We start from the raw sequence: 26,013 nt of genomic DNA on the forward strand, positions 1-26,013 counted from the left end.
GTTTATTTTCTCACAGTTCTGGAGGCTAGAAGCCCAAGATCAAGGCATTGGCAGAGTCACTTTTTCCTGGGGCCTCTCCTCTTGTCTCGTTACCGAACGTGGGTTTGGCTGCTCGCTGCTCAAAAATCAATGCTCGAAAGAGACAATGTTGATAGAAAAATTGCCTTTAATCAGAATGCCGGAAACCTGGGGAGGTAGACAGTGGACTCAGTGTCCCCAAAAACTATTTCTGAATTTCTACTCAGCCATGAAAGTTTTAAAGGGAAAACAGGAAGTAATCTCAGTGGATCACTGAGACAGGGGACCAGAGCTGTCACAACCCCCTTTTCCTCAGATGCAATCTTGTCCACACAGTTTGTTCACAAGATTACTGAAGGGGAAGCTAGGGAAGAGACCTGGTCATTTGTGAATTACTGATTCTCCATTTCTATTTCTCCCATCTATGGTGAAAACCAACAGGTAAGGCAAGGCATTGTGTGATCGAAAGTTTTGTAAAGCATGGGGATGCCAGATTTAAAAGTTGATTACAATGTACCTTTGCTAAAGTGACAAGGCAAAAGGGGTTTTCTGCAAAGAGCTGCTTACAAATGCCCCCACACCAGATGTCATTCCATTTGTATGGATTATGGGTGAAGGTCTGTCTTCTGTAACTGCTTCACGCTGATAAAAAAGCCGTTGATGTCTTAGGGTAAAAGATATCAACATGGGGTTAGTTGAAGCATCTCTTTGCTGACAGTTTTAGTTGCCTGCTTCCATACAGGGGCAGAACAAACTAGAATTATTTTGATGCCCACAAAGATACAGATGATTATGAGCAGTAGTGTTAAGCTCATTCTCTTTAGGGCCAGTTCTTGGCATTGTGCTAGCCGTAGACTCAGTCCTGCTCTAGACGGAGCAGCTTGTGTCATGGCTGCAGTCTGGTCATCATGCAGTTAGCGTTTTCTCCCTCTCTCTGGTGCCAGTTATGGTACCTGTAAAACAACTCAGGAATGTGTGTCAGACAGTGAGCCTGTGACTCTGCTGTCCTAGGCATCGACTGCTTGAGCCTGCTCTCCTGAGACTCAGGGAGGCCCAGGAGGCTTCAGCTTTCCCATAAACAAGAGGCAGGGGGTGGGGCGGGGGGCATGGGGCAGGGCTCTGCTTCACTCCAGGCTTGCTGGCTTTTGTGTCCTAGTCTCTTCTTATGAGGAGACCAGCCATATTGGACTGGGGCCTGCCCATATGACCTCATTTTACTTTAATTACCTTTTTAAAGGCCTTATCTCCAAATACAGTCACATTCTAGTTGCAGGGAGTTAGGACTCGATGCAATTCAGCCCATAACAAAGGAGCAGCCATAACCATTCTCTTTCTGTAACCCCAGGGTTTTGCAACAGTCAGGAGAGGGGAGTGCAGAGGGCCTGCAGTGGGGAGGGGAGGCAACAGAAGGAAGGGGATGATGTGTTTCATATTTCTTTTCAGGTGACCCCAGCTTTTGACAGGTGGGAGGGGCCTGGTTGGGCTTAAAACACACGTCCAGAGCTGGTTCAGTCTGAGGGGCTCCAGGATAAGACAGGGCCTTAGTGTCTGTTGGTCTGTCCAGGAGTGGGGGAGGGCAAATTCCTCCTCCTGAGCCAGAGTGAGTGGGAGCTTGTGGGAGAGGTCCAGGAAGAGGCTGAGGATGACCGTGACACTGGCAGGGGGTTTCCCCTGTCCCAGGCTGGCACCCACCCCAGCTCCCTACACCCTGTGCTTTCCCCTCAGACCACTTATCATAACTCGTTGTTATACATTAAAGAATTATTTAAGGTTTGTCTCCTATTCCCCCTCTCCCCCACCTGTAAGTTCCATGAGAGCGCATTTATTCTTACGCTCTCCGCAATGAGCAATGCCTGACACAGAGGAAGTGCTCAAAATATATTTAGAGAGTGAATGCGTGAAAGAGGTGGTGACGGTTTTTGGCTCCTCTGCCTTGTCTGTCTCTCCCCCAGCAGGGGTGGGACTGTGGCCCAAGCACAAAATACTCACATACTCTTCTAGCTGGCCACAGATTACAATTGAGAAAATTTTAACGATACCTGTCAATTACTGGTTTTAGCCTGGGAAACATAGTCCCTGGTCGGAGATCTCAGGTGCCCCACTCTCCCCCATTCTGTGATCCAGCAGCCTCTTTCACAATCCCTGCTCCTGTATGGGCACCACTCTCTGGGCCTAGGGAGGGACTAGTGCATAGGTCTACATCTCCACCCTTTCCTTCTATCTGGTTCCCTCAGGTCACTGGAGACTCTCATGGACCCTCATTCTCTCGGGACCAGTTCTGCATCATCGTGGAACAGAGGGCGGGATAATTAGGGGAACTACTAGGCGAGAAGAACTGATAGAATCTGACAGCTGGCTGGATAAGGGAGATGAAGGAAAAAGAACCAAGAAAAGTGACTCCAACATCTTGAACCAAATGATTGGGAAGGTTCTAGAAAAACATAGGAGATAATCTGGAAGCTTGGCAAGCTGGCTCATTCCAGTCAAGACCATTCTGGAGGAGGTGGGGGTACAGAAATCAATCTGAATGGAGCCAGGACACCAGATGGTTAATCCGTGTTTTTGAAGGAATGAAGGTGCTGTTGCCTGAAAGAAAGTTAACATTCTCTTGAGAAAACAGTTTCATTCTTGAGGGGGAAAGGCAAGTAGGTATACATAGACATATACTTTTTTTTTTACTAGTACTGGGGTTTGAACCCAGGACCTCATGCATGCTAAGCACGCACTCTACCACTGAGCTATCACCCTCCCCACCAGTTTCAATTTCTTTCGGTGCTGTTGTGTCCCATAAGTGAGCTTTAGTGGCTGCAGCCATTTTTCATACTGGGCGCTGGGGTCGTTACAGGGGGCAGTGATCAATCTTGCTCTCAGGGAGCTTCCAGTCTAATTGGAGAGAGAAGACAAACACTTGGAGGGGAGAACCAGTAGGACAGAGCCAGTTGCTTTTTATTTACCTCTTTTCCCTCTTTTTTATTTACCTCTTTTACCATTTAGGCAGAAATAGTGTAAAATGGGGAAAAGAACAGGCATCACCCATAACCTTGATAGGCTGACACAGCACTTCTGGTTATTTTGCTGTGTATCCCACCAAACTTCTTCCCTCCCCTCTGGATCATAGGTTTATTGCAGAATCTCAGCTCAAAACCTGAAACTTGATTCCCCCCCCCCAAACACTGCTGTTGACCACATTATGCTGACCCTTCCCTGCTGGGTTGCAGACCCCATAATATCCTAGGCAGTTCCTATCATGGAATATTTTCCAGCGGGGAAAACAAATTACAGGTCTATGCGTACGGGCAATGTGCATGTATTATAGAGACAATTTGGAAAGAAGCAGATTGTAGACGATGACGTAGAGCGCGATATTTCTGTAAGCTTCAAATGAGCAAAACGAAACACGTGCTAGGAGTACAAAGAAGAGATTTTTTCAAAACCTTTTAAAAAGCAGCGGATTGATAGACAAAACCTCAGGAGAGAGGTGACGTTCGCGGGGAGGGGTTGGGGTGGGGAGGGAGGAGTCGGGAAGATGGCACAAGGGAAGAACACACGTAGGAGGAGCACCTGTGCTGGTTCTTAACGCAGGATGGTGTATTCACGGGTGGTAATTTTCATCATGTTTCGTAACTACATGTGGTCCATGTATTTCTTTGTATATATTAAACGTATTATATATAATTTAAATAAAACATATAGAAGATCTATCTAGCTATCAATCTGCCTGAAAGTCTGAATACTCCCAAATTTTAACTCCCGAGTGTGATCCCCAGGCCCTCCGAACCTGGCCTCAAGCCCTGCCTCCCTGTGTTGCTCCTCTGTCTGCTCCATGGACCTGTGGGCAGATGTCACTCCTCTGTCTTCTCCAGCTACATCAGATGCCACCTCCGAGCCTTAAGCAAACTATTCTGTTCCTTTCCACCTCAGCAGTAGCCTCCTCTATGGCTTTTCTCTGCCTTTCCTCTCAAAACCCCGCAGGTTCCTGGGCCTTCAAGCGCCGGGACCTGCTCCCGCGGCGTTCGGGCACGCGCTCCCCGCGCCCCGCGCGCCCCCGCCGTTTGCTGCGCGCCCCTCCGCCCTTCGGGGGCGCAGTTCCTCACCGCGCTGCGCCCAGCGCCCTGGACTCCGTGGCTCCGCCGACTCGGGGCCGCGCCGACTGGGAGCTGGCCTGGGGCGTCGCCCCCTGGGAGGCCCTGGGACCCGCGGGGCGGCAGCAGCGGGATGGGCCTGAGCCCCGCCGCCGGGGGCGGTTGCGGGCGCCGCTTGCCTAGGTTCCCCCGGCCCCGCCTCAAAGCCGCGTCGAGAACCGCGAGTATACGGCCAAATGACAGTCAGCCTGCTCCGGGACATGCAGCTGTGCCCCAGTCGGGTCGCCGCAGGAATGAGGCTCCCCTCCACCGAGCCAGCACGCCCCGGCCTGGGACCCCCCGGGATCGTTCCCCCTGTCCCAGCCGGCCATCGGACCCCCAGCAAGGTCACCACAGTTTCTTTCAACCCTCCTTGCAGATACTTGTTCATTGTGCGAAATGCCTGTAGCCGAAATGAGTGACGATTTCGGAATGAGCTTTCGTTATTAATTTAACTGAAGCGAGCCAGGCATCCAGTGACTCTCTCGGGTATTTGCCTTCCCAGTGTATTTCGGGTGGACGTGGGGCAGACGTGGCAGCTGCGGGGCAGGTAGGCTTAACAACAGCTCTAGCTCGGCAGAAGCTTCTGCAGTTGGGTGTAGCCCCAGGGTTCTGCCATCTTCGGTAGTGGCAACTCACACTTCGTCCCCTCCCCTGTTATGTCTCTGGGAATTCCAGAGTCTCTCTTTCCCAGAGGAACTGGGCCCCCTCCAGAATGGTCGCACCCCCAGAGCCCCCCTTCATCCAAAAGTTTATTGAGGGCTGATCAGGAGCCACGTTCGGTTGTAGACAGGAGCTCCCACCTTCGCAGAGCTGTTGAGGTGCTCGCTCCAACTCTCCTTTCACAGGGTTCACGCTCCAGAGAAGGCAATTGTGGTTTAAAGAACTTTTTTTTTTTTCTCTTGAATTAGAAGACTCCATGGGCTCTCACGCGTTGGTCCAGCTCATGCCCAAGCAGCCACAGCCGGGCACGTTAGAACAGAGCAGAAGCAGCGTCCAGCAAGGGTAAGATTCTTTCTTTGTATGGAAGGACTGAGCTTTGGGGTGGTTAGAAGCCTTTTGAAGAACCAACTTTGATGGCAATTCTGTAAAACAAATCCTGGGTTAGTTTCTGTGTGAACCAGCCTACTACGAACCAGTCGGCAGAAAGCTGGTGTGCTCCTCCTGGTAGTAACAGCTGGAGACCAAGCCTGGGAAGGGCTGGTGGGAGGCTGCCTTGTAGCAGTGTCTAGCCACAGGGCCATTGTCCAGCTCCTCAGAACAGAATCACTTTACAAGGGTGCTTACAATATATATTTTTTTATTTTCAAATTTTATTTATGTATTTATTTTACAGTATCATTTTTAAAAATTGAAATATATTTGATGTACAGTATTATGTTATAGGTATACAACACAGTAATTCAGTGTTTAAAGGTTGTATTCCGTTTATAGTTATCCTGAAATATTGGCTATACTCCCCATGTTGTGCAGTCCATCCTTGTAGCTTATTTTATACCTGATAATTTGTACCTCTTAATCCTCCACCTCCATTCTGCCCCGCCCCTTTCCCTCTCCCCACTGGTAACCACTAGTTCCTTCTCTACATCTTTGAGTCTGTTTCTTTTCTGTTATATTCCCTAGTTTGCTGTATTTTTTTAGATTCCACATGTAAGTGCTATCTTACAGTATTTGTCTTTATCTGACTTACGTTGCTTAGCATAATGCCCTCCAAGTCCATCCATGCTATACACCAGAAGCTAATGCAACAGTTTAAATCAACTGTACTTCAATTAAAAAGTATTTTAACTATATGATCCCAAACTTTATGTAGGGAGAAGCCTATGGTTAACCTGGAGCCCACGCCCAAGCAGACGAGAGCAGAGTGGAACTCGACCCCGAAGTCTGGCAGTGCAGGCAGGTTAACAAAACGAGCCGCGGAGGTGGGTATCGCGAGAATTCTCAGACCGGAAACACCGTCCGTTTCTTGGTGACTTACCTACATACAATGTGGCGGGTAGAATTGTACACTGATTTGGGATGTTGCTTACGCCTTTTTAATTGTTTAAACACAGCTTTATAGAGCTGTTTATTGAGCTTTACTGAGGTATAACTGACGTACAATAAATTGCATTATCTTCAGAATGTACAGTAGGATATGTTTTGACATACGTATACACCCATGAAAACACCAGTCAAGATAATGAACACCTCCATCATTCTTGAAGCTTTCTTTGTTCCCCTCTGTAAATCCCTCCCCCTTTCCACTTCCATCCCCAAGCAATGACTTGATCTGCTTTCTGTCATTATGTGCTAGTTTGTGCTTACTAAAGACTTATACACATGGAATCATGTTGTATGAACTCGTTTTTTTAAACAAATTTCCCCGCACCTAACAGAGGCACTGGGGATTGAACCCAGGACCTTGCGCACGTCAAGCATGCATGCTACCACTGAGCCATACCTCCCCCAACTCCTGTATGTGCTTTTTGGTGGGTCTCCTTTCACATAATTTCACATAATTATTTTGAGTTATGTGCACATTGTTGCATGTTATCAACAATTTATTCCTTTTTGTTACTGAGCAGTATTCCACTGTATATCCGGATATGCTACTATTTGTTTAGCCATTCACCTGTTGATGGGCATTTGGGTTGTTTCCAGTGTCTGGCTGTTACAAATGAAGCTGCTATGAACATTTGTGTACAAGCCTTTGTTGAGACATACGTTTCTTTTGGGTAAATACCTAGGAATATAGTAGATAGATCATATAGTAGATGCGCGTTTAACTTACTGTTTTCCAAAGCGGTTGTGCCGTTTTACATTCCCACCAGCAGTGTGGGAGAGTTCCAGTTCCTCCACGTCTTCAGCAGCATCTGGTATGGTTGATCTCTTTAATTTTAGCTATCTTAATAGATATGTAGGTATCTCGTTGTGGTTTCACTTTGCATTTCCCTAACAATGTTGAACATTACTTGTCTTCCATATATTTATATATACACAAACACACACACATATGTACACACACACATATATATACACACACACATATATATATTCTTTAATGAAGTGTCTAAATTTTTTCCTCATTTTTTCTCTTGGTGTACATGTTTGAGAGTTCTTCAGAAATTCTGTATACAAGTACTTCATCAGTAGTTGTATACAGTAGTTCAATAGTACTTGCAACATTTTTCTCTCAGTCTGTAGTTTGTGTTTTCATTTACTTAGCAATAATATCTTTTGAAGAAAAAAAAGCTGTTAACTTTGATGAAGTCCAATTTATGTTTTTCTTCTATGAATTGTTCTTTTGGTGCTGTATCTGAGATCTCTTTGCCTAAACCAAGGTCACAAAGATTTTCTACTGTTTTCTACTAGATATTATAAAGTTTTAGTTTTTACATTTTACATTTACATCTTTGATACATCTTGAGTTAATTTTTGTATATGGTACAATGAATAGGTCAATGTTGGCTTGTTTTTTCCCCCTTGTGGATATCCTGTTCCAAAATGACTTGTTGAAAAAACTATCCTTTTCCCACTGAGTTGCCTTTGAACCTTGTAAAAAACCAGTTATCCATGGTACCTGTGGGTCCTTTTCTGGGCTGTTTTGTTCCATTGATCCTATTTGTCTGTTGTGAGGCCAATACCACACTATCCTGATTACTATAGTTTATAGTAACTCTTGAAATCAAGAATGTTGGCCCTCCAACTTTGTTCTTCTTTTTCATAGTTCTTTTGTCTATCCTAGATTCTACAAAAAGCCTGCTGAGATTTTGATTGGAATCACATCAAATCTTTTAGAGATTAGGCATCTTCACAATACTGAATCTTCTGACCAATGATCAGGTGTTCTATTTATTTGGGTGTTCCTTAATTTCTCTCAGCAAAGCTTTGTAAGTTTCAGCTTACAGATCTTGCACATATTTTTCACAAATGCCACATATTATAAGATTCTATTCAAATGTAATGTCCAGAATAGACAAATATACAGAGACAAAAAGTAGATTACTGATTGTTTAGGACGAAGGATGTAGGCAGCACTGCAGGATGATAGCTAAAGGCTGTGGTACTTCTTTTTGAAGTGGTTGAAAGTGTTCTAAAATTATGATGATGCTTTCCCAACTCTGGAATATACTAAAAACCACTGAATTGTACACTTTCAATGGGTGAACACTATGGTATGTGTATTATATTTTAATAAAGCTGTTATGAGAAAAATTAACCCCCATGTTCCTCTCCCTCCTAATCCTGTTGTAGCCACTCTCCTGGATTTTGTGCCTATTAATGTCTTGCTTTTTTAAAAACTTTACACATAAATAAGTATCCCTCAACAATACATTTTTTAATTTGGGAAAAACAGACTCAAACACCATACATTCTAACTTGATTATTTTGGTTCAGGATCAGGTTCCAGGCTGATGGATTGTAGCCACTGTTCAGTCATGTTCACAGTATTCCCACTGTAGAATGTAGCGCAGTTAATTACTCTGTCTCCTTTCAATGGACATTGTGGGTGTTCCCAGGACGTTGCTGTTACTGACAAAACTGCTGTGAGCATCCTCACCCAAGCCTCCTGGAGCCTCTTCTCTAAGCAGAGGCTTTCACATCTTTTTGACCAAGACCCACAGGAAGAAATACACTTTACAATGTATCAGGATATATACAGATTTGAGGTAGGTCAATAAGTCTTAACAAAAAAATTACCAATAAACCAGATGAGGATCTAAAAAATCCTATTCTCTATTATTCTGTCTCTTTGAATGATTTTTACAACATTGACTGTGACCCACTAAATGGAAGTTATCACTCACTAAAGGGTCACAAACCAGACTTGCTGGGTTGCAGGGTATGACCTTCTTCAGCTTTACTAGAAAAAGAATGCAAAAATAGGCTTCCCACTGGCAGTATACCAGAGTTGCAATTGCCCAACATTTAAATATTTGTCAGCATGGAATCTGTACCACAGGATCCTTTAATTCACATTTCTGTAATTACTTATGAAGTGCTCCACTTTTTCATGTGTTTATTGAACACCTGTACTTGAGACAGGAGGGAAGGGGGCAGGGCACAACCATCAAAAGAATGACATAGGGAGGAGGGTATAGCTCAGCGGTAGAGTGCCTGCTTAGCATTCACAAGGTCCTGGGTTCAATCCCCAGTACCTCCATTAAAAAATAATAAACAAATAAACGCTAACTACCCCCAACAAAAAATTTAAAAATTTAAAAAAGAATGACATAGCCATTGAGGATACGGCATAAATGGGTTAGGACCAACTAAGGCCAAGATGGCAGAAGATTCAACTTCCAGCAGACCTTGATTCTCATTGTACGCTCACTGTAATATATTAACATGCTAAATGACACACCCGCAGGCACCATGACTGTTTCCAAGCTGCCCATAAGAGGCCAAAAGTGGATGGGGCCCAGTTCCAGGAAATCCCCATCCCTTCCCCCAAACAGCTGGAATAATCCTCCCACTTGTTAGTATATGAAATTACCCAGTCCTTAAAAACTAACAATTCCGTACCCTGGGGCCACCTCTCTTGCCTTCTGACACAGCCTGCACTCTGTCTGTGGAGTGTGGATCTCCCTGAATAAACCTACTTTCACTTTACTATGGCTCACTCTTGAAGTATTTCCTGTACAAGGCAAGAACCTATTCTCTGACAACATATTCACTTCTCTGTGAAAGGCTCATTAATATTTTTGTCCACTTTTCTGTGGGGATGCCTTTTCCTTACTGATTTATATGAGTTTTTATATATTCTGAATACTAATCCTTTTTCAGTTTTTGTGTTACAAATACCTTCTCTCAAGTGTTGGCCTGCCTTTTCATTTTTTTATGGCTCTTATTTGATGGAGCCAAATTTATCTTTTTGTGCTTTACTTTTTTTTTCTGTATTTTTTTTTGTGCTTATGAACTACAGAAAGGGAACAGAGACACTCTGCTACATTTCTTTCTAAAAATTTTGTAGTTTTGCCTGTGGTGGTTAATTTCAATTCAGTTTGACTGGGTTAAGGTATGCTCAGAGCTGGTGTAATATTCCTGGGTATGTCTGTAATGGTGTTTCCAGAAGAGATTAAGCATTTGAATTAGTAGACTGAGTAAATGTTTGATCTCGTCAAAGTGAGTAGTGCGAAATGTAAAATAAAATAGAGTCACTTATGTCAAGGGTTTTTTTTTAACATTTTTTATTGATTTATAATCATTTTACAATGTTGTTTCTGTCAAGGGTTTTTTTAATTGAATCAGGAGGCCATTAAGGAAGTGAACCTTACTCACATCCTCCCAAGGTGGAACCATGAACTTTTGAACTGAGCCAAACCACAAATATTTCAATGACTCTGCAAGAACATGTTCAATTTGTCATAGCAACGGCCTTGACCTCACTCTGGTGATAACCTTAGCAATCAGTCACGTTGGGCACCTCCCTTCTTTGCCTTTAAAAACCCCTGACTTTTACTCTCTAGCTGGATACTGTTTAGGCTGCTACCAGAATCTGTGTGCACCAAATTGCAAATTTTTTTTATCCTAAATAAATGCTTTCTGCCTATTGTCTCCTAGGTTTATTTAGGTTGGCGAGCATTATCCCATCTGCTGAGGGCCCAAATAGAGCAAAGAAGGTCAAGAAAGAACAATCTCTCTCTTCTCGAGCTGGGAGGTCCATCTTTTCCTGCTCTCTGACATCAGAGCTCCTGGTTCTCTGGCCTTTAGACCCCAGAACTTACACCAGGGCTCCTCCCACCGCATTCAACAACCTTCAGCCATGGATGGACTAGGACTTAGACCATGGGCCCCCTTGGTTCTGCGGCTTTCGGTCTTGGACTGAATTATATCATGAGTTTTCTGTTCTCTGCTTACAGATGACAGATGGTAGGAGTTCTCAGCCTCTATAACCACATGAGCCAATTCCTATAATAAACCTCCTCTATGCCTATTTATCTTTCATCTATCTATCTATGTCCTGTTGGATCTGTTCTCCTGGAGAACCCCAACAAATACATTGCCTTTCACATTTAAGTCCAAAATCCTTCCCAACCTGCTGTTTTCTGTGCAGTGCAAAGTCCACATGATTATGCAGTTGCTTGAGTACCATTCATTGGTTGAGGATCAGCAAACAATGGCCCAAAGGCCAAATCCAGTCCTTGACCTGTTTTCATACAGTCCAATAGGTAAGACTGGTTTTTGAATTTTTAGATGGTTGAAAAAAAATCAAAAGAAGACTAATATTTCATGACCCATGAAAAGCACATGAAATTTCAATCTCAGCATACATAAAGTTATCCCTTTTATAAATGAAGTTTTATTAGATACACAACAACGTATTACAATACACAGACTTGTATTGTAGATGGTGGCTTTCAGGCTACAACAGAAGAGTTGAATAGTTATGGTGCTGTGAAGCCTACAAAGCCGAAAGTATTGAGTACCTGAACCTTCACAAAATCAGTTTGCCAGCCCTGAGTAGCTCATCCTTCCCCACTGATCTGCAGTGCCACCTCTGTTGTAAATGAAAGTTTCATGTACTTGTGGGTCTGCTTTAGAGGTTCTTCTCTATTCAACGGAATAGGCAGTTCAACAGTCAGCTCAACTATGCCTGCATCAAAAATGCACTCTCTTGATCACAGTAATAATATAATAAATCATGATATTTGATAGCCTGGTGTTTCTTCTTGATAATGAAAAAGCTAACCAACTCTGCCTCTTTACTTTTTCCATATCCATCTTAGAATCTCAGTGCAAATTTCAGGAAAGACCCTGTTGGGATTTGGTTCGGAATTGTATTAAATCTATAGATGTATTTTAGAAGAAATTGACATGTTTATGATAAGGTTTCCTATCCATGAATAACTTATCTCTCCCCAATTATTAGGTTTCCTTCAGTGTCCTTCAATATTTTCTCCATAGAGAGCTCATTCATGTATTGCTTGAATGTTTGGTAAAACTCACTTATAAAGCCATCCTGGCATGCCAGTTCTTTGTGGGAAAATGTCTGACTACTGATTTAATTCCTTTAATGATATATTGATTTATTTATTGCCCTTTAAAGGTAATAGGACTGCTTAAATGTTTTTACTTATCTTGGTTCAATTTTGATAACATGTTTTTCTTGGAATGTATCAATTCCATCCAAATCTTCTAGTGTATTGTCATAAAGTTATTTATTGATATTTCTTATTGTTTGATCTCCTTAGCATCTGCAGTCATATTGCCTTTTTTATTTCTAAAAACATTGATTTGTGCATTTTCTCTTATATGCTTATTTTGCTTCATTTGTTTTTGTTCGTATCTTTTTTTGGAGGGGTGGTTAGGTTTATTTGTTTATTTATCTATTTTTTAATGGAGGTACTGGGGCTTGAACCCAGGAGCTCATGCATGCTAAGCATGCACTCTACCACTGAGCTATACCCTCCCCACTTCTTGTTCATATCTTTTTACTTTCTTTTCTTTTATCTCTTTCTTTTTTTTACAGTCTTTTTTTTAGGTATAATTAATATATAACATTACATTAGTTTCATGTACAATGTAGTGATTTGATATTTGCTTATACTGCAAAATGATCACCACAGTAAGTCTAATTAACATCTGTCATCATACATAATTACAAAACTTTTTTCCTTGAGAACTTTTAAGATCTATTCTCCTAGCAACTTTTAAATATGCAATACAGTTATTATTAACTATAGTCATGTTGTGCATTACATCCCCACAATTTATTTATTTTATAACTGGAAGTTTGTATCTTTTGACTCTCTTTATCTGCCCCCAACCCCTACCTCCAGCAACCACCAATATGTTTTCTATATCTATGAGCATGATTTTTTTAAAGAGTCTACATCTAAGTAAGCTTATACAGTATTTGTTATTTCTCTGTCTGACTTATTTCACTTAGCATATTGCCCTCAAGGTCCACTCATGCTGCTGCAAATGGCAAGATTTCATTTCTTTTTGTGGCTAAGTAATATTCCATTATATATATGTACCACAATTTCTTTATCCATTTCTCCACTGGTGGACACTTAGGTTGTTTCCATATCTTGGCTATTGTGAATAATGCTGTGATGAACATGGCGGGTGCATGTATCTTTTCAGTTTATCTTTTCATTTTCTTTGGATAAATACCCAGAATGGGAATTGCTGGATCGTATGGTAGTTCTATTTTTAATATTTTGAGGAAACTTCATGCTGCTTTCCACAGTGGCTGCACCAATTTACATTCCCATCGACAGTGGACAGGGGTTCTCTTTTCTCTGCATCCTCACCAACAGTTGTTATTTCTTGTCTTTTTGATAATAGTGGTGAGGTGATATCTCACTGTAGTTTGATTTGCATTTTCCTGAAGATTATTCACGTTGAGCATCTTTTCATGTAACTGTTGGCCATCTGTATGTTTTCTTTCTATCTTCTTAAATTGGATGATTAACTCATTAGTCTGTACCTTTTTCTTTCTTAATGTAAGAATTCATGCTACAAATTTCTTTCTAGGCATCCCTTTATCTTCATGACCCAAATACAGCATCTAGTATTCTTATTATCATCCAGTTCTAAATATTTTCTAGTTTCCATTATATTTGCATCTTTGACTCATAATTTATTTAACAGTGTGTGTTCTAAAATGTCTAAAAGCGTAGGGTTTTTCTAGCTATCTCTTTGTTATTGACTTCTAACTTAATTGCATTTATGGTCAGAAAAGATGATCTCTGTGTTACCAGTCCCTTGAAGTTTGTTGAGACTTGCTTCAAGGCCCAGGATATGTTCAGTTTTTAAGAGCATTCCTTTGTGCGTGGTCAGAAAGAATCTGTATTTCACAATTTTACTATACATGTCCATTAAAGCAGCTTGTCGGTAAGTTTTTCAAATTTTCTGTATCTTCACTGACTTTTGTGTCTCCTCGATTTATTAGTTCCTGAGAGAGGCATATCTAGCTCTCCCACTATGATGGTGAATTTGTCATTTTCTCCTTGCAATTGGCCAAATTTTCAGTATCTCTTTTAAGACTCTTATTAGATGCAAACAGTTTTAGAATTTTTATATCTTCCTAGTGAGATGAAACTTTTATCAGAACCTTCTTGGAGCGTTTTCCAACACCAAGCAACCAATTATCTGATTTTCCAGACACTAACTGGATGTTCAACAATTCAATTCAGTTTTGATATTAACTACCAGGAGTTGGGCCAGGTCTCACAGCTGAAGTGCTCAGCCCCCCAAGACTGCCCTCCCCCCACCTTTAGACATCTTTCACCATTTGCAAGTCCCAGGCCGCCTGTACTTCTGTTGACAGGCTAAAAAATCAGGGGTTCCCACAACCCCTCCTAAGATTCAATAATTCACTAGAACAGCTCACAGAACTTGGGGAAGCACTTCAATTATGTCTATCGGTTTATTATAATGGATACAGCTCAGGAACAAAGAGAAGAGATGCACAGGGCAAGGTGTCGGGGGAGAGGGATGCAAGAGCTTCCATGCCCTCTTCTGGCAGCCACTCCCCCAGCACCGCCATAGGTTCACCTCCCAGGAAGCTCGGCAAGTCTTCTTGCTCAAGAGTTTTTATGGAGATTAAGCTTCAGCTGCCTGCCCCACCCCCACCTCCCCTTCTTAGAGATCAGTAGGCTGAACGTGAACCCTCTAATCACTTGATCTTTCTGATAACCAGCCCCACCCTAAGGCTATCTTAAGGTCCCCCAGTCACCTCCTTAGCACAGACTCAGGTTGATCCAAAGGGGCTCAGTTAGGGACAGCAAAAAACACTCCTGTCACTCAGGAAATTCCAAGGATTTTAGGAGCTCTGACCAAGAACCAAGGACAAAGACCACATGTATTTCATATTATGCCACATTATTAATCCTCTTTCTATCTAGTAATAATTTCTGGCTTGAAGCCTATATGTTCTGATATCAATATAGTTATACAATGACTGGGACGTTATGCTGTACACCAGAGACTGACACATCGCAACTGGCTATATTTAAAAAAAAAAAGTTTAAAAAATATATATATAGTTACATGCGTTTTTAGTTAACAAGTATACTGTAAGTTTTTAGTTAATATTTGCCTAGTGTATCTTTTTCTTTTAAGTTAAAAAATTATTCTATAATCTATTGAAGTAGTTTCAAAAGTTTTATTTTATTTAAATTTTCAAGTTCAAATTTCAGCTATTTTTAAGATGTTTACTATGTAAATTTTTTAAGGTATGGAAAGTACTAGAAAAACTAGTACAATGGCCACCCATATGCCCACTGCCTAGATTTGTTAATCTAGTAACAACTTACTGTTTTGTCATATTTGCCTTATCTGCATCTTTCTTTTAATTAGGTCATGTGGCTTTATATAAACCCAATACGATTATCACCCTTAATAAAATTAGTAATGCCTTAATATTCTTTAATACCCAGTCCATATTCAAATTTCCCCAATCATCCAAATTGTTTGTATAGTTGTTCCTCACATTTAGTGGAGTTTGTCTCCAACATGTCTTTCAACACAGTTTATACACACCTTCAATTCTTCTCCTTAATAACAATAACTTTTTAAGACATCAGACATGTCATTGTGTAAAATGTCCAACTTTCTAACTTTGGTCTTTGTGTCCTTGTATTTCAAGTGTATCTGCTGTAAACAGTATTCCCCGGACTAGTTTTCTAATCCAGTGTGATGTTTGTCTTTTACTCAGCAAGCTGAGTCTGTACATATTTACAGTCATTACCTACATGTTTGGAATTAGTTCTTCCATTTTCTTAGGTTATTTCTATCCATCCCACTTTTTGTATGTAATGTTTCTTTATTTTTTAATTAAAATGGGTGTTTCTGTTTTGCTTTCTTGTGTTTATTTTTCCTCATTCCTTTTTTCTCTGTAATTAGTTTGGAAGTTAATACTCTGTGTGTCCCCGTCGCCTTATGCCACATGAGAGAGACGGGCTTCAAGAAACCCACCCTTTAAGTTTCACCTGGATCTCTTGGGTTTGGGGAGCTTGAGAACTGGCATGAGATGCTACATCAATAGAGCTGAGACAAAAAGAAAGGAAACTACACCAGGAGAAAGCTTTTCTTGTATCAATCCTGAGGCATGGATGGACATATGCTTATCTTGGACCAGATGTGAGTCAGGCAGGAGGGAGCTGGTAGCCATTTGTTAAGTTGTCCACGATTCCAACAGACCGGTGGTCCCCAGACATCAGGACTGAGAAAGGAAACATTTGCAAGCAGATGGAGAAGCTTTGCCCTGAACAGAGACAACTGGCCCCAGCAGTACATTTCTGAGAAATCCATGAAAGCCTTTCAGAGAAATGCTGCCAAGCCTAGCAAGCAGAAACAGCAGACCTCAAAGGACCAACCACAAAAAGGTCGTGCCTTCCCCCTCAGCTCCTCCCTCGAGGGCTCAAGCAGCAGGGATGTGGGTCATGGGAACAGCCACATCATCATCCCTCAGGGTCTGAGGCAACCTCCTACCATGTGACCTGGTCCCAATGGTCAGAGCTGATTGGCCTAGTGGTGCCACCTGACCCTAAGGCAGCCAATCAATCGGAAGCCTGAGCTATGTGTGGTGAGCTGAGCCAATCAGATTCTCTCTTGGGAACTTGCACTGGAGGGAGGAAGCTGAGCGGATGTGGGAAGGGAAGCCGTGGGCGCAGGGGTGGGGTCAGTGACCAGTGAGGGTCATGACAAGCCTGAGTGGAGAGGCCGCAGGAACGCCGCAGCGGGGTGGAAGCCATAAGGCAGAGGAAAGCTGCGGAGAGCAGGGGGAGATACGGAGGTTTTAACAAGATTGGTAAGAGCATATACTGTTCCCTTACCGCTGAAGTTTGGTTTGGTTTGGTTTGGTTTGGTTTGAACTCTGTTGAACATCGCCTGACTCCAGCTGCTGAGTCCTAGAAGCCATCCTGGGTCTAGTTCCAGGCTAAGGGTCCCAGGTGTCCGATGGTTCCTGGTCTTGTGCATCAGTCAGGTTTGTCTGTCTCCCTTACTGCCCTCCTGTATCCTCACAACCAGAAATGCCCATCACTTATTATAACTGGAGTTGGACTCTGTTTCCTGCATGAAAAGAACACAGCCCACCAAGAGAAAGTGCGAGAAAACCACCAAAGCTCCAGAGCAGAACCTAGCATCACCATGAACAGAGCCTAGCTGGCCCCTCAACAGACTTCACACCAGGCAGTTCTTGCTGCATTTCCCCCAATAAAATCCTCCCTTATTGGGCTTTATTTTATTCTACGAAAATAAGACTTGTTACAAAATAATGAAACCTACAAACCAAACTTCACACCCTCCAGCAGAACCAGACACCCTCTTAATGTATAAAATCACTGCTGACAAGACAGTCGCTTCAACTCATTGCTTTTGTCGCTTGTTTCTTGAGAGCATGACTCCAATGAAGCCCAAGGCTGCCAGGCCCACGCCTGCGACGCCAGCCATCATGACAGCATCTCTGACCTGCAAGAGAGAGGAGGCTGGGTCAGACTCCATGTCAGAGTCTGAGTACAGGCTGTACATTCAATAGGAACATTCAGCTCAGGGAGCCTCACATGCACCTTAGCCTCTTTGACAAACTCAGGAGCCAACAGAGAAATGGAGAGAAGAGGGTTGGATGGGGAAGAATAGGTGGATGGGGCCAGCTGGCCAGCAACAGACACAGGCCTAAAGAGGGAAACTCACTTCACCCTGTGAGTATTTAAAGCACACAGATCCCCAGAGAGTGGGGGTAGAAAGGACAGGGAGATGAAGCCAGAGGGTTGAAATCCTGGCTGGCCAACAGGGAGCTCTTGAAGCCAAGTGTAAAGCTGAAGAGAAATTGCTATTGAATACGCAGTAAACCATGACCTCTGTGGGAGCAAAGACCTCACTTGTCTTAATCTTCGCTGTCTCCCCAGGGCCCAGTCCTGCCGGGCAGAGAGGCGCTCTTTACATGTTCTTAAATAAAGGACTCAACTGTGAATAGTAGTGATGTTATACTTTGAATTATTAGGATATCTGACTTGTATGGCTTGTACTGGAAAAGAATACAGTGGCAAAAATAAGAGTAAGTTTCAGGGTCACAACTGAACATGTGTCAAAGTCCACGCCTTCCTGAAATTCAACTGCAAGTAAAGTAGGGCATTCGTTTTTGGCATAATTCCACTAGGACCCGGAGAACACTCAGTGCTAAGCAGCCATGGGAGAATCTGAGGATCAATCCTAATTCTCCAACAGGATCTTTGAAAAAGATCACATATTGGCATCATCGGGTACCTCTGGGAGTGGGCGAAAGAGAGAGAGGCTTTAGCTGGGTCCCCAGACTCCTCCCTCACACACAACAAAGTCAGAAGATTTGGGGGTCTGGAAACCTAGAAGCACATGTGCAGGTGTGAGTGTCACGCCACCACCAAGGGATTGAGAGGCCATACCAATGCTAACTGGAGACTCTTGGCCGTCGTATTGCTGTCTGCTCCCTGAACTTTCTCCTCCACGCTAGAGTCAGGAAGACTTTTCTGGGGAATTTGACTGGCCCAAGTGGAAATAACAAAAGATACCAATACTGAGGATTCCCAGTCTACCCAGATCACCCAAAAGTGAATCTTAAAGTCAACGAGCCACTGCCCCCTCCCAGCTCACTCAGCGAGCCCCCCACCCTTAATCATGAGCACACAACCAAGGTACCAGATGTCTGAGAAAGACCTCTAAAATAGAAGACAGCAAAACAGACCAGAAAAAGCAATCTGGAGATACAGAAACCAGATCAAGAAAAGAAAACGTCTTTGAAAAAATTATCATTAGAGAATAAAAGAACATATTGCATCCAATAAATGAGAACATGGAGCTACACCTTGACTAATTACCTGTTCAATTTCAGGTAAATCACATAAACTCATCTGCAGTAAAGGGATTTGATTAAAAGTTTCCTGTTTACAACACACCCAACAGGAATCTGGGTTCATTGTGACAAAGGGCAAAAAACTTGGGGCCATCCTATGAACAGATACCTTACATGTGTCCACCTGTGTGTGTATGTGTGTCCTCCACATGGCTGCTGGACAGGACCAGAGACACAAGGCTCAATATTGGAAGAAAACCCACAGTATTTAGTGGGGGGATTTGCTGCCTAGAGCCTGTCTGGTCCATGCATGGGTGGGCAGGCCATGGGTGGTCTTATAGACATGAAGGCTTTGAACCTCTTTTCAAGGGAACGAAGAGATTCCATATGCCATTGTGGAATAGAGACGTTTTTCAGAGCAGTGAAAATTCCTTGTATAACATTATAACTATGAAGACTTATGTCATTATACTTTAGTCCAAACTAAGGTGGACTGTGGACTTCAGTGATTATGACGTGTCAATGTACCTTCATCCTTAGTTAAAAAAAAAAAGTACAAATCTGGTAAATAAAAATAATGACTATGCATGTGTGTGGAGAGAGGGTATACGGGACATTTCTGTACCTTCCTGTCAGTTTTGTTCTAAACCTAGAAGAAGTCTTAAAAACAAGAAAACTCAGGGTTAGGGTAGACATTTTTGGCAAAACTTTGGTTTCAGTTAATATACATATATATATATGTGTGTGTGTTTGTTGGATTATGATATAAAATGTATTTTTTAGGTCAAAAAATTTGCAAGCCACTATAGTTAAGTTACACTGGCAAATAAAAGCAAAAATTACCCTAAAAAGATAAAAGGTTCTCAAAGGACCCCAATGGATTTGACTGTAGGATCCCTGCTCTATAAAATGGACATCCTCTCAAACAGTATGATATAAGGCGATGGTTTTCTAACAAATGATTTGAACCAAAAAATTCTCAACAGTAGAAAACATATTTGTAGTCATAAGTAATCATAAAATATGATCTTCAGCCATGCAAGCACAGCAACCAAGCAGTTGAATCAGGGGTGTTTTATTTATGGCTTTAATAATGGAGTCTCAGGAAAATTTTGGTTTCCCATTCCCAGAAACAAAAATGCATCTACAGAATGTCTCGAAATTTACTACTGTTTATGTTTTTTTTTTCCCTACCACATTCTTTGAGCCACCTTAATAGAGTTTAAAACATCCCTTCACAAATGTAGGATAGTATGAGCTGGCGTTCATTTGGCTGGTATGCTCCATACCGAGCCAGCAAGGTGTTGGAAGTTGAAAATGTAAGTTGATGCTGCTGCTGTTGATGACATAATCTGACGCTGAACATGGTGTTTATTATCAAAACTGCCACTAATCCCACAGGAGCTTGTTTTAGCTCTGTTCAGTTCCCAGACCCTTATTTCCATGGACACTGGAAGAGCAGCACCCACATCTCCTGGAGGCACTCAGGCTTGCAGTCGTTTCCATGGTGATGAGACATACCCAAGGTTCATGTTTGGTTTTGTTTTTATATTGCAATATTATAAAGAAGTAGTACCAGCGAGAAGGTCGGCCATCTGAGGGAGGAGGGCTGAGGAAAGGGAGAGCTGCTGACCTTCTGGGCCTTCGCTGTAGGAGGGCGCTCTGGAAGTTTCTGTTTAACCAGGGGGAGCGGGTAGTCCTCTTGCAAAGAAAAGGTCAGAGTGACCACCGAGCTGACTGGTTTGGACCTGTTGTGTCCTCTGCATCAGATACTTCATCTTGCCTTGGGAGGAGCTAGATTTAGCCTGAGGAAAGCTTGCCTGAAAAAGCAGATAAGGCAGGTAGAACTCAACAGAAGAATGCCAAGATCTTTTCTGCCTGTGGGCAGGAGACTACCGGGCACAAGGGGATTAAAAAGCAGGCTTCCAGGCTCTCTTTGCTGTGTGACCTTGGATAGGTTGGTTCCTTTTTGAGGTTCAGTTGACTCATCTGTAAAAAAGGGCTTCTATAAGGTCGAAATGAGATGATGCACCTTAGAGCTAAAATAATGTTGATTATTGCTGCTTCGGTATTGGTGAAGGTAAGGCATGGATGTATGTTATTCAAAGTGAAAAATGTATGTGAACCACTGGTCAAACTGAAGGAGGATTAATAAAATGGCCGCCTTTAGGCTAACTGATTGTGCATTCTTATGCTTGCCCTTGAAACGGTCACCTGACCCGACTGACCGGTTGCTACTCACAGCTCCAGGCCTGTTGTAAAAATAAAGTTATTACTATTACTGTTTCTGCTTTATTCCAGTAAATTGAAAGTAATAGTCATACTTGGCTCCTGGGTTATTATCCAGGGAGAAGGTCATGGAACTTTACAAAGTAGCCTGAATTACCAAGAAGACCACGCCTTGCGTACTTAGGAGATAAAGAGATTGAAAAAGTGACAACTGCTGGCCTCTACAGAATTGGTCTCCTGGAGACATCATGACACCACTCTCAGTCTTATGACAAGAAAATAATTCTGTTGATTGTTATCGGTGCTTTATTGTTTCATCTATGGCTACATAATCACCCTGCCCCATCCCCAAGGTGGGTTCACAGTTTTGAAGGCACTAGCCTGTTGTGAGTCCCCTTTGCCCTGCAAAGCAATAAAGCTGTCTATTTTCTTCTATGCTCTTGTTACGGAAATGACAGGCCAGTCAAGAAACAAGCACCACTCGGAGGGTTGGAGTACTCAGATGTATTACGCCGGTGGGCTCAGAGGGACTTCTGCTCCGAAGCTCTGAGCACCTTCAAGATGTGCACGTGAGGTTTTATAGGGTAAAGTACAAGCTTGGGGTATTCGGCCAATAGGCATGGAACAGCTTTAGCAGCATTATCATCACAAAAGTGGAGGCGGGGAGGCAGCAAACCAACATTCCAAAGCCAGATATGTATCTTTGAAAACCCAGCAGGCTAGCAGAAAACATGAACAGCAAACCAACACTAATTAACCTAGATTTACAAGTTAGTCTAGCAGAACTCAGATCAGTATTCCAATACTTAGATTTGTGAGTTATCTTGTTAGACCAGCCCAGCCTCTCCTTCGCATTCCTAGACTTGTGAGTTATCTTGTGAGACCAGCCCTGTTTTTCCTTCACACTCTTAAGACACTGTCTTTGAGTTTCAGTTTGACTCATCAGGGACAGGGGCCGATCTTTCAGCAACAAAATGAGAAGGGTAATTAGTAGGCTCGTTTATAATGATCCTCTTCTTTGCATGCACTTTCTGAACATGTTTTATTTTATATTTCTTTATGGCTGTATATTTGGCAAATATTAAATATCCCCAAACACACACATGTTACGGAAATGACAGGCCAGCCAAGAAACAAGCACCACTTGGAGGGTTGGAGCACTCAGGTTTATTACGCCGGCGGGCTCAGACAGGCTTACACTCCAAAGCTCTGAGCACTGCCAGGAAGTGTGAGTGAGGGTTTATAGGGCTGCTTACAAGCTTGAGGGTCCATCAACCAATAGGGTGGGTACAGCTAGGCAGTGTCAGAAAAGCGGAAGCAAAGTCTTTTCCAGTAACCCGAAACTGGTCTGGCAAGAGTGAAACTTAAAATCCATGAGTTAGCCTGGCCCAGTCTTGGCCCAGCCCAACCTTTTCCTTCTCATTCCGCCCTCTTGATGCTTTCACAACCCAGGTTTGAGTAAGCATCATCCTCCATCTGTTGTAGAGGCTCATAATTGGAGGCTAACATCTGGAGCTTTATAGCCTCTATCCATTCGCTGACAAAATGGGTCAGGACGTTTAAGATGCAGGGCCCAAACAGAGCTGCACAAATTAGGAGCAAGGGACTTATTTATGAATGGTGCCAGCCAGGAGGTCCAGCCCCAGGCGCCTGTCCATGGGCCCTTGTCCGAAATATATTTTCTCTGTTCCACCCAGTCCAGTAACTCTTGGACCATCCCTCTGACAATTCCTGACTGATTGGCATAGAAACAGCACTCTTTCTTTAGGAAGAGGCACAGTCCCCCCTCTCTGGCCATGAGCAGGTCCAGGCCCCTCCTGTTCTGTAAGACCACCTCAGCCAGGGAGTCAATCTGACTTTGCAGAGCTCCCAGAGTTTCTGCAACTCGTTGGAAGTCCTGCCTGAACTCCCTTGAGAGCTGATAATAGTAATAAGAGGATGAGGTTATGCCACCATTCCCGTGCCTACCCCCATCACCACTCCCAGCCCCATGAGCAAAGGGATTGCCCGCTTCACTCTCTGTGGGTGCTGGTGAGCTACAACTGGAATAGGGAGACTCTGGTTGTTGAGCAAAATATCCACCCGGGAGGTGAGGTGGGCTAAAGCACACAGCCCTGTCCAATTTGCGGGGAGGCATCGGTAGGCAAACTCGCCACACACAAAATAAGTCCCATTATTAGAACACCATCCCTGTGTGGGTTGGCAGCCCTGATCCATACAGTATGAGGTTTTATGACATTGCTTTAAGGTCAGATTGCTCCCTAATGGATTGGTTCCATTGTTGAAATAATATTCTCGTGCCTTGTAGGCGAGCTGTACCCAGTTCAGCCTAGGACTCCTAGCGGTGGAGGCAGCGTCGCCGTTAATCGTGGTGAAAACCTTAGTGAGGTTTGCCAAATGCAGAGCTAGGTGCTGGATGGGACTGGGATGCAAGCACAGCCAGCAATCCTTTGCTAGGTTTGGACTGGAATGATTAAGAATTCCATAGACCGCGGCCAACAGCCCATCTATTTGTGGAGCTAGATTCCAAAGCTTGGCTAAAGGCGGGAGTCTTATGGGCTCCCGGGAAGGCAATAGCCTCTGGACTGCTTGTCGGACTGCTTGCTGGCATGCCTGGTCTGGTTCTCCTCCTCCATCATCCATCCCATAATGTGTTTGCTTGGTCCAGCACACCAGCTTGCCTGGTGTGCCATAGCACTTGATGCCAGATACAGAGGAAGCCTTAATCATACCAAACCAGTAGGGCCTGCCCTGATATATGCACTCTGAAGCTGAGTCATGGCATTGACTCAGCTGATAGGTATAAGCTGTGAATCCAGGTTGGTACTTGGTCCACCTGTCACCAGTTCAACGCAAGTGCATTGTGAAGCCCAGGGAAGTGAAGGCATTAAGCGCCAATAACATCAGCCTTATGATTATCTTAGACATATTGTCGTAGTGAGAGAGCTAGTTATGACAAGGTATAAAAGGGCTATGAAGATCTTTTGGCCTATGCTCCAGTCAGGTGGGCAGTGCTGGCCAGCCCCACTGCCAATAAGCAGGCTAGCACAGCAGACAAGGAAAGAGGCAAGGGAGCACAAGAGGAATACATTCAGTAGTTTTTCCTCAAGCATCGGCCTTGCGTTGACTAGCCAGCCTCCTGGAGTGGCTAGAGCAGGGCTTGTAGTCTTTCTCCTGGGTTCTCCAGACCTTGAGCTTGAGTGGATCTCCTGGGATGCTCTCAGCTCTCCAGGGACCTTATGCCTAGGGTGGGGTCACCGTCTTAATCCTGGAGTGATGAATGCATGGGATGATTCCTGCAACTTTAACAGCTTGGCTCACAGGGTCATTTCCTTTATGGTGTCCCTTACAATGGATAACAGCCACTTCCTTCAGATCCCATACTGTCTCCAGTAACTGTAGAATTTTCTTCTTTGTTCTTGATTTCCTTTCCCCCAGCAGTCAAAAGTCTTCTCTCCTTATAGATGGCTCCATGTACATGTAGGGTTGCAAAAGCATATTTGGAGTCTGTATATATACTGACTCACTTTCCTTTTCTTTCTCTTGGTGCCTGGACCAGAGCCCAAATCTCTGCCCGTTGGGCAGACCATCCTGGGGGAACGGGTTCTGCCTTGATCACATTGCAGGTTGTTGTGACAGCATATCCTGCCCGCCGTTGTCCATCTTGCACGTAACTGCTGCCGTGCATAACGAGCTCCAAGTCTGGGTTTTGGAGGAGCATGTCGGTCAGATCAGGCCTGCTTGCATATACTTCTCCAGTGACTTCCTCACAGTCATGGTCAGGCTGTCCTTCCCCTTCAGGTAGGTAAGTGGCTGGGTTTAAGGTTCGTACAGTCTCCAGGTGCACCCTTGGATTCTCGCATAATAACCCTTGGTAGTGGGTCATCCCTGCAGTAATTATCCACTTGTAACCTGGGCTGTTCATCAGGGTCACTACGGAGTGGGGTACTTTTATGTTTAAAGTCTGCTCCAGTATGAGTTTGTCTGCCTCACTGACCAGGAGGGCTGTGGAAGCAAGGGCCCGCAGACAGGGTGGCCATCCTGATGCCACTGGGTCCAGTGTTTTGGAAAAACAGGCCACTGGGCGCTGCCATGACCCCACATTCTGAATCAGGACTCCGAGAGCAGCCTGATCTCTTTCATGTACAAAGAGGTTGAATTCCCGTGTCTCATCTGCAGGCCCAATGCCGGAGCCTGGGGCAATAACTCTTTTAGTAGCCTGAAGGCATTTTCTTGTCTAGCTTCCCACTTGAGGGCTTCCTTCCCTGACCTGGCAGTTGCCTCGTCGAGGCGCTTGGCTATCCTTGAAAATCCAGGAATCCAGATCCCGCAGAAACCGGCTGCGCCTAGGAATTCCCGCAGTTTCCTTTTCGTTTGTGGTCTCGGTGGCGCAAATGGCTCGTTTTCATTCTGGCCCCAAGGCTCAGTGTCCTTCTGAGATAATGAATCCCAGGTATTTGCCTGTCTTCTTGCAGATTTGGGCCTTTTTCTATGAGACCTTGTATCCCGTCGTCTGAAGTAACTCCAGAAGGGTTCGAGTTCCTCTCCAACAGTCTTCTTCATCTGGACTGGCTAGTCACAAATCGCCCACATGTGGGAGCAGGGCGCAGTTCAGTGTTTCCCCAGGGAATCTTACAAGGTCTGCAGCTACTGCCTCTGTTTTTACCCCTTGGGGAAGGCGCATCCAAGTCAGTTGGGTTTTTCTCCCTGTATGAGGATCCTCCCATTCAAATGCAAATATGGGTTGGCTCACAGGAGAGGGTCAAAGGCAGAAGAAAGCACCTTTAAGGTCCAGACATGTGAACCATCTGGCACTTGTGGGAATGAGGCCTAGGAGAGTATATGGGTTTGGCACCACTGGGTGTATGGTGATGGTTA

At 43.7% G+C, this 26,013-nt stretch overlaps 2 protein-coding genes and 1 pseudogene across 3 annotated transcripts in view; 2 read left to right on the plus strand and 1 right to left on the minus strand.

Moving 5' to 3' along the window:
• Positions 1-4,014: 4,014 nt before the first annotated feature.
• LOC102535742 (phospholipase A and acyltransferase 5-like) lies at positions 4,015-11,779 on the plus strand. Its single transcript, XM_031690806.2, has 4 exons — positions 4,015-4,486; positions 5,051-5,144; positions 5,953-6,061; positions 10,686-11,779. The coding sequence occupies exons 1-4, from the start codon at positions 4,234-4,236 to the stop codon at positions 10,803-10,805; spliced, it is 576 nt and encodes a 191-aa protein (XP_031546666.2). The 5' UTR covers positions 4,015-4,233; the 3' UTR covers positions 10,806-11,779.
• A 5,495-nt stretch (positions 11,780-17,274) lies between these two features.
• The window catches only part of LOC102533469 (phospholipase A and acyltransferase 3), a 37,667-nt gene continuing 28,928 nt past the window's right edge, over positions 17,275-26,013 (minus strand). For both annotated transcript variants that reach the window (XM_072970167.1, XM_072970168.1), the window contains exon 5: positions 17,275-17,549. In XM_072970167.1, the coding sequence (XP_072826268.1) occupies positions 17,448-17,549 (102 nt within the window). In that variant the 3' untranslated portion in view covers positions 17,275-17,447. The remainder of the gene's footprint in view (positions 17,550-26,013) is intronic.
• LOC116285539 (small nucleolar RNA SNORA11) lies at positions 18,975-19,084 on the plus strand (annotated as a pseudogene).

Source organism: Vicugna pacos, chromosome 10 (genome assembly GCF_048564905.1).
Source record: "Vicugna pacos chromosome 10, VicPac4, whole genome shotgun sequence".
Classification (NCBI taxonomy): Eukaryota; Metazoa; Chordata; class Mammalia; order Artiodactyla; family Camelidae; genus Vicugna; species Vicugna pacos.